General features: G+C 42.0%; 1 protein-coding gene across 1 annotated transcript in view; it reads left to right on the forward strand.

Annotated features, from left to right (window-relative positions):
• Positions 1-9,422, forward strand: part of WDR70 (WD repeat domain 70) — a 383,095-nt gene that overhangs the window by 92,573 nt on the left and 281,100 nt on the right. The window contains exon 8 of the mRNA XM_011944378.1: positions 3,652-3,805. Coding sequence (XP_011799768.1) covers positions 3,652-3,805 — 154 coding nt within the window. The remainder of the gene's footprint in view (positions 1-3,651; positions 3,806-9,422) is intronic.

Raw genomic sequence — 9,422 nt, forward strand, 5'->3', positions numbered from 1 at the left:
AACCCAGGAGGCGGAGCTTGCAGTGAGCTGAGATCCGGCCACTGCACTCCAGCCTGGGCGGCAGAGCGAGACTCCGTCTCAAAAAAAGAAAAAAATTAGTACTTTTACTACTTCCCAGTCACATACAAAGACTTTGGATTATTAACTACACGTAACGGCAGTTACTCCCTCCTGCCCTTTTGCTACTGTTCTCACACATAGTTGTCCCCTTGGTGTAGGCAAGGATCCCTGTCTGTATTCAAATTTGTGCATACCCAAGTCCTGCAGTTGGTCCTGAGGAGTCCACCTGTGGGAAAAGCCAGCCTTTTGTATATGCAAGTTTTGCATCCTGTGAATACTATAGTGAATACTACATACGATGTTTTAGTGTTTCTTTTTTCTTCGTCTTTTTTTTTTTTTTTTTCTGAGACGGAGTCTCGCTCTGTCAGCCAGGCTGGAGTGCAGTGGAGCAGTCTTGACTCATTGCAACCTCTGCCTCCCAGGATCAAGCAATTCTCCTGCCTCAGCCTCCCAAGTAACTGGGACTACAAGTGCATGCCAGCACACCTGGCTAATTTTTTGTATGTTTAGTAGAGACGGGATTTCACCATGTTAGTCAGGATGGTCTTGATTTTGACCTCGTGATCCACCTACCTCAGCCTCCCAAACCGTGGCATGAGTCACCCTGCCCCACCTTTTCTCCTTTTTTTTAGAGATTGGGTCTTGCTCTGTCACGTAGGCTGGAGTGTAGTGACGCCATCATAGCTCATTGCATTACTGGGATTATGAGCACGAGCCACTGTTCCTGGCAGAATACTGTATTTTTGATCTGTATGTGGTTGAGAAAAATCAGTGTAAAAGTGGAGCTGTGCAGTTCAAACCTGTGTTGTTCAAGGATCCTTTGTACTTTTACGTATTGGTATGTGCATTTTAAACCGTTCAGATGTATTGTTATTTTATGCCGTCAGTATTCATAACTTATTTGTTCATTTACTTGTATATTCTCCCTTTCTGTTATTCTTCGTGCCATACTCTGTTGGGGATCATTTTCTTTCTACCTGGAGAATTCTGTGTAATATCTCTTTTAAAGCAAGTCAACTGTTGACAAATTCTGTTAGTTTTAGTTTTTCTGAAAACATCTTTATTTTGCCTTTACTTTAAGTGATTCTGTAATTCTAGCTACTCACTTATTTCTTGACCTCCTTATTTAAAATATTTATCCCTGTCTCTTACCTTCCTAGCTTTATTTCTCCCACATACTTATTACCATTTTTCATATAATATATTTTACTTATTTATTAGCTTAGTATTGATTTTGTGAGGAAGGGCTCACCAGAGTTGGCAGGTTGGATCTTCAGCAGCAACAACAGTTAGGTCAAGTTAAGAGTTGCTGTTGGACTCATCTATGACTTCTGTTGATGCCACCATGACTATTTCATTTACAAGCCTATTAACAGTGGGGTGGATGACGTCAGCCAAACTGACCAAGTCACTTTGCATGGTTATTCATTGCCTTTTTTGAGGTTGATGCTTTCTGGGATTAACTTGTGACCCAAAAAGCTTCATACTTGTCCCCTTTCATATGTCTGTCTACATGCATCTTCTCCTCATCTCCTTGTCTCAATCTCCTGTTCTTTTATAGGGTTTATCTCTCATTTTCTGGGAAGATTGTATCTTACCAGTATATGTGCTCCTTCTTGCTCACCTGATTGAATTAATGTGATATTTAGACCGTGGATCAACATGAATTTCTTTGGATTGTTCATATCCCTTGGGATCTAAAGGCTGGAAAATTAATAATAGCCTTAATTCATGCGTGTAAATGTATGCTGCTGTTAGTTGGATGGGACTGTCAGCTGCTCTTAGTCCTCCTTAACAGGGATAGAAAAAAATGCTTCATGAGATCAATGACTGCATACCGCTTATCTGACAGAGACCAAAAACCCTGTCTTTATATGCTGCCAGAGAGACTCTCTGGATTTCATAGTATAGTCTTTAATTGGTGATTTGTCACTCTCACCCTTTCATTGTTTTTCTCTGTTGCATCGACTTCTCCTAGCAACAGCTATCCAATTCCTAGTCCTTTTAATTACTTCTGTGTATAAATGCCTGAAATATTGCACCTGCCGTGGCTTCTCTTTCACCAACAAAAGTTTCAGCAATTGTGGTTGCCCTGCTGTGGCATGTTAGGGACTATGTGCCACCAGTAATGGGTTTCTCATTGCTAGCCAGTTTTTGATTGATACAGCATCAAATTCTCATTGGGAGTCAAAACTTCATAGGACCACTTTTCGTATCAACTTTCCCAGGTCAGGTTTCCCAAAAACACACTTTGAAATGTCTGTGTTTGCATGACAGAAGTTTATATTGGGGAGTGTTTCTGAGGTCAATCCCCGTGAGAGAGGGTACAAGGGAAACAGCATTAGGAAGATGGGGAAATTGAATTGCCATGTAGTTGCCATAGCAGCAACAACTGTTCCACAGGGAGATCTGAAGCTAGAATAACCCCTCTGAGATATTCCAGGAATAGACTGTTCTACTGCATATTGGTCAGTCATTGAATGTGGGCTGTTTTGGGGTGGTATAATAGTGTAACCTTTGGTGAGGGAGTTGCAACTCAGGGAAATTCCTGAGGGTCCAGCTATTAGCCATCAGTAGGCAAAATCCCAGAAGCTAGGATAATGAGCACTTCACTTCTGAAGGGGGAGTTCTGGGTAGCACACCACTGTATTCACTACAGCCACAATGGCAACATGAGTTTTAGTGAAGTGGTGAGGGTGGAAAGATATTGTAGTGCTAGAGAATTAAAAGAGGAGATGAGGAGGCTTGAAAACTTGTTCAAACAGCTTAGCTGTGAAGGGGAGGAGAGAGAGAAGATAGTCGGTAGAAGTTCCTGAGGAGACTGGGAGAGATGAGATCCAGGATATAAGTATGATTTGCCATGGGGTGGAAGAGGTTCATTTCTACCATTGTAATGAAAGAGGAGGAGGAAGAAAGTTCAAGTAAAGATAAGTTTATAAGGATAATGAGAGGAAGTTGAGGCAGTTCTTGTTTCTTCTGAGAAAGAGCCAGAAGATTCAACAGCTGAAAGAGGGAGAGTTGGTTGGGTTGGAGATATAAGGTAATTAGAGAGATTTTTAATAGATTGCAGTGGAAAGTGGAAAGAGAGAACTACCAGAATAGCCAGTGGTTGGTTGGTTGGTTGGTTTTTTTTTTTTTATTTTTTTGTGACAGAGTTTTGCTCTTGTTGCCAGGCTGGAGTGCAGTGATGCGATCTCAGCTCACTGCAACTTCTGCCTCCTAGGTTCAAGCACTTCTCCTGGCTTCGCCTCCCAAGTAGCTTGGATTATAGGTACCTGCCACCATGCCCGGCTAATTTTTTGTATTTTTGTTAGAGACAGGGTTTCACCATGTTGGCCAGGCTGGTTTTGAACTCCTGAGCTCAGGTGATCCATCTGCCTCAGCCTCCCAAAGTTTTGGGATTATAGGCATGAGCCACCTCACTCGGCTGCCAGTGGGTATTTAGAATGCATTTGAGGTTGATGTTCCTGATTTTGTGAAATTATCAATTTGTGCATTTGTGTAACATTTTTTTTCTGGCAATACTTACTGTAGTAAAATTATAAACATTGTGCTCAGTATCTTACCAATTTTCCTTTTCTTTTTGTACAGCCACCAGATCAAGTCATTACAGTATAGTAATACAGGAGACATGATTCTTGTTGTATCTGGAAGCTCTCAGGCCAAGGTGATTGACAGAGATGGTTTTGAAGTAATGGAATGTATAAAAGGAGACCAGTATATTGTGGACATGGCCAACACCAAGGTAAGCATTAAACAGAATATTTTAATGAATTAAATTAATTCAGCACACATTTATTAACAACTATTTGAGTTATCATGTAATAATTCACCCCAAAAGTTAGTGTCATAAAACAATAGCAGTTTATTTGTTCTCACAATTGTGTGGATTGGCTGGGAAGTTCTGCTTCATACAGTATCAGCTGGAGCACTAGGATGGCTATAAGATACAAAATGGGCCCAGATGATTTGCAGTCGATGTCCTGCTCCATGGCATCTCCATGGCCTCTTCCTTACTTCTACCCCACCCCTTCCCTTCTTGCTGGCGCGCTTTCTTTCTCTCTTTTTCCCTTGCCACATGTCTAGTTTGGGTCTTTTTACAGTGTCTTAGTAGGTGTATTAGTCTGTTCTCATGCTGCTAATAACGACCTGTTCGAGACTGGATAATTTATAAAGGAAAGAGGTTAATTGACTCACAGTTCTACATGGCTGGAGAGGCCTCATGATCATGGTGGAAGGCGAGGAGGTGCAAAGTTGTGTCTTACATGGTGGCAGGCAGGAGAGAGCATTTGCAGGGGAGCTCCCATTTATAAAACTATCAGATCTCATGAGACTTATTCACTACCATGAGAATAGCATGGGGGAAACTGCCTCCATGATTTAGTTATCTCCACCTGGCCCCACCCTTGACACATGGGAATTATTACAATTCAAGATGAGATTTGGGTGGGAACACAGCCAAACCATATCATTCTGCCCCAACCCCTCCCAAATCTCATGTCCTCACATTTCAAAACCAATCATGCCTTCCCCAAAGTTCCCCAAACTCTTCTTTCAGCATTAACTCAAAAGTCCATAGTCCAACGTCTCATCTGAGACAAGGCAAGTCCCTCCCACCTATGAGCCTGTAAAATCAAAAGCAAGTTAGTTACTTTCTAGATACACAGGAATACAAGCATTGGGTAAATACACCCATTCCAAATGGGTGAAAGTAGCCAAAGCAAAAGGGCTACAGGCCCCATGCAAGTCCAGAATCCAGCAGGCAAATCTTAAAGCTCCAAAATGACCTCCTTTGACCCTATGTGTCACATCTAGGTGATGCAAGAAGTGGGTTCCCATGGTCTTGGGCAGCCCAGCCCCTGTGGCTTTGCAGGATACAGCCCCCTTTCTGACTGCATTGAGTGTCTGAAGCTTTTCCAGGCACACAGTGCAAGCTGTCAGTGGATCTACCATTCTGGGGTCTGGAGGATGGCGGCCCTTTTCTCACAGCTCTACTTGGCAGTACCCCAGTGGGGACTCTTTGTGGGGGCTCCAACCCCTTATTTCCCTTTGATACCATCTTACCTGAGGTTCTCCATGAGGGCCCTGCCCCTGCAGCAAACTTCTACCTGGATTTCCAGACATCTCCATACATCTTCTGAAATCTAGGCGGAGGTTCCCGAAGCTTAATTCTTGACTTCTGTGCATCTTCAGGCTCTACACCACCTTGAACCTGCCAAGTCTTGGGACTTGCACCCTCTGAAGCCATGGCCTGAGGTGTACAATGGCCCCTTTTACCTATGGCAGGAGCAGCTGGGATGCAGGGCACCAAGTTCTTAGGCTGTACACAGCAGGGGATCCTGGACCCACAAAACCGTTTTTTCCTTCTAGGCCTCCAGGCCTGTGATGGGAGGGTCTGCTGTGAAGATCTCTAACATGCCCTGGAGACATTTGCCCCATTGTCTTGGTGATTAACATTTGGCTCCTCATTACTTAGGCAAATTTCTACAACCCAATCTCCTCAGAAAATAGGTTTTTCTTTTCTCTTGCATCATCAGGCTACAAATTTTCTGAACTATTCTCTGCTTCTTCTTGAACGCTTTGCAGTTTAGAAATTTCTTCTGCCAGATACCTTAAATCATCTCTCTCAAGTTCAAAGTTCCACAGATCTCTAGGGAACTCTAGAAAAAAATTCTGATTTTCACTCTTTTCCGCCTATCTTGTGCGCTTTTCTAATACAGAGGCACAATGCCTCCAGTGTCTTTGCATAGTGAGAGTGACTTTACTCCATTTCCCAACAAATTCCTCATCTCCATCTGAGACCACCTCAGCCTGGACCTCATTGTCTGTATCACTATTAACATTTTGGTCAAAGCCATTCAACAATTCTCTAGGAAGTTCCAAACTTTCCTACATTTTCCTATCCTCTTCTGAGCCTTCCAAACTGTTCCAGCCTCTCCTTGTTACCCAGTTGCAAAGTTGCTTCCACATTTTCGGGTATCTTTACAGCAGCATCCCACTCTACTGGTACCAATTTATTGTATTAGTTTGTTCTCACACTGCAAATAAAGACATACCTTAGACTGGGTAATTTATAAAGCAAAGAGGTTGAATTGACTCACAGTTCTGCATGGCTGGGGAGGCCTCACAATTATGGTGGAAGGCGAGGAGGTACAAAATCATGTCTCACGTAGCAGCAGGCAAGAGAGAGCATGTGCAGGGGAACTCCCATTTATAAAACCATCAGATCTCATGAGACTTATTCACCACCATGAGAACAGTATGGGGGGAACCATCCTCATGATTCAGTTATCTGTACCTGGCCCTGTCCTTGACACATGGGAATTATTGCAGTGCAAGGTGAGATTTGTGTGGGGACACATCCAAACCGTATCAGTAGGTTTTGACTTCTTACTTGATTGCTAGGTTGCATGGAGGACAAACATGGAAATTAATTAAGTAGCTTAATATCTGGCTTCAGATCTTAGGATTAGAGGGCCAGCTCAAATTTGCCGGGAGGGGAGGTAGATCCCACCATTTTATGGGTGAATGGCAAAATCAAACAGAAATTATGTAGGATGGGAGATATTGATTCAGGCATTTTTGGAAACATTCTCTTCAGCTAATTTTTGTGCTAGGCTTTAGGTCAAGAAGGGGAGAGACAGCTGACATGCTGTGGTACACATCTGTAGTCCCAGCTACTTGGAAAGCTGAGGCAGGAGGATTGCTTGATCCTACCCAGGAGTTTGAGGTTGTAGTGTGCAATGATCGTGCTTGTGAATAGCCACTAGCCACTGAACTCCAGCTTGGGCAACACTGAGACACCCTGTGTCTTAATTTCAAAAAAAAAAGGAAAGAAAGTGATCTCAGTTTTTAATGTAAATATTTTTAATGGGATAATGATATTTTAAAATCAATGTATATTATATATCATTTAACTATAGGTCAATAATTATATAAAACTTAAGGTATGAAAAACATTTATTTTTGCTGACATGTCTGTGAGTTGACTGTTCTTGGCTTGGTGAGGCTCCAGGCTACAGATAGAGTCTAGGTATGTTTTCTGTGTGTTTGTTCCCCCTTGGATCAGTGGACTACATGAGGATGCGTTTTTGTCACAGTGATAGAATCACAAGGAAACTCCAGTTCAGGAAGTACATTTTAAGCCATTGCATATATCATGTCCACTAACATTCAGTCAGCCAAAACACATATCTTGTCCATGGCTAACATTGGTAGTATAGATAAATATACCTGATCTCTAGCAGGAGGAACTGCATTGTCTTGGGGAAAGGTTGTAGATATAGGGAGGGGTGATGGTTTGGAACAATAATGTAGTCTGTCACAAACATATTAAGGTGTAACTGGATATGGTTGATGCAGAATTTTGAGCCTTTAATTCTGATTTTTATTCTTTTCCCCCTATCTAGTACCCTTTTCTAATACAGTAATTCTCATGATTTTTGTCTGAATTGAAATCTTCTATGAGATTAGATTGTCTACGAAAATACAGTCGATCCTCTTTGTTTGCAGCTTTCGTATTTGTGAACTGACCTACTATTTTTTGTAATCCCCAAATCAGTACTCATAGCACTTTCATAGTCATGTGCTTGCAGAGTGACAAAGAATTTGAGTTTGAACAGGGTGATATTCTGCCTTCTTTTTCAGCTCTCATACAATAGCCAGGTATCGTTTTTGTTGTCTATTTAATGCCATGCTTTTCCTATTTTTGTACTGTTTGTTGGTTGTTTTGCCATTTAAATTGGCCCCCAAGCATAGTGCTGAAGTGCTGCTTAGCATTCATAAGTCCGAGAAGTCTGTGATGTGCCTTATAGAGAAAATACATGCATTAAATAAACTTCATTCAGGTGTGAATGCTGTAGTGCCTTTGGGTGTGAGTTCAATGTTAATGAATCAACAATATGTATTATTTATTTATTTATTTAATTTTGTTTTTGGAGATAGAGTCTCACTCTGTTGCTCAGGCTGGAGTGCACTGGTGCAGTCTTGGCTCACTGCAACCTCTGCCTCCTGGGTTCAAGCGATTCTCCTGCCTTAGCCTCCTGAGTAGCTAAGACTACAGGCATGCGCCACCATGATTGGCTAATTTTTTTTCTTTTTTTTGTATTTTTAGTAGAGACGGGGTTTCACCATGTTGGCCAGGCTGGTCTCGAACTCCTGACCTCAAATGATCCGCCTGCCATGGCTTCCCAAAGTGCTGGGATTACAGGCGATAGCCACTGCGCCTAGCCAACAATATATATTAAATAAGCACACATACAACAAAATTAGGTGTTGGTAAGTTTACAAAAATGTGACCAGTGGCTTGCTGAAACCTAACTTTTTATTTACTAATTCAGTGTTCATGGAACTTTGTAGACTGTAACTACGCTGAATAATGAGAATCTGCTGGAATCTTTTTAGGTGCTGTAGATGAGCCATTGGATTAAATTATTATAGTATGTTTCAGACTGCTCTATGTTGAACCCTAGTGAAGTGCCTTTCAAACCCTAATAAGAATCACAATCTCATGTCCTTTCTTTTGTTATTGAATGCCCAGTATGTGTTAGTGATTCAAACAAAGTTCAAATATAATGTTTTTTTTTTTTTTTTTGAGACAGAGTCCAGCTCTGTCACCCAAGCTGGAGAGTGCAGTGGCATGATCTTGGCTCAGTACAACCTCCGCCTCCCGGGTTCAAGTGATTCTCCTGTCTCAGCGTCCTGAGTAGCTGGGATTACAGGTGCCCGCCACCACACTTGGCTAATTTTTGTGTTTTTAATAGAGACGGGGTTTTGCCAGGTTGTCCAGGCTGGTCTCGAATTCCTGACGTCGTGTGATCTGCCTGTATTGGCCTCCTAAAGTGCTGGGGTTACAGGCGTGAGCCACCATGCCCGACCTTGACTTTTTAATAATAACCATTCTGACTGGTGTGAGATGGTATGCCATTGTGGTTTTGATTTGCATTTCTCTAATGATCAGTGATATTGAGCTTTTTTTCGTATGCTTGTTGGCTGTATGTATGTCTTCTTTTTAAGTGTCTCTTTATGTTCTTTGCCCATTTTCTAATGAGGTTATTTTTTCTTATAGATTTGTTTAAGTTCCTTATCGGTGTTGGACATTAGATCTTTGTCACATGCATTGTTTGTAAAAATTTTCTCCCATTCTCTACGTTGTCTGTTAAAGTGTCTTTTGCTGTGCAGAAGCTTCAAGAAGAAAGGAATCCGACTGGTTCTGTGTCTGTCTCTTTTGGCATTCTTAGACTTATGTAGTCATCCATATAGAAAGATGATTAGAGCCAGGCGTGGTGGCTCAAGCCTGTAATCCCAGCACTTTGGGAGGCCGAGGCGGGCGGATCACGAGGTCAGGAGATCGAGACCATCCT

This window comes from Colobus angolensis, unplaced genomic scaffold (assembly GCF_000951035.1).
Source record: "Colobus angolensis palliatus isolate OR3802 unplaced genomic scaffold, Cang.pa_1.0 Scaffold230, whole genome shotgun sequence".
Lineage (NCBI taxonomy): Eukaryota > Metazoa > Chordata > Mammalia > Primates > Cercopithecidae > Colobus > Colobus angolensis.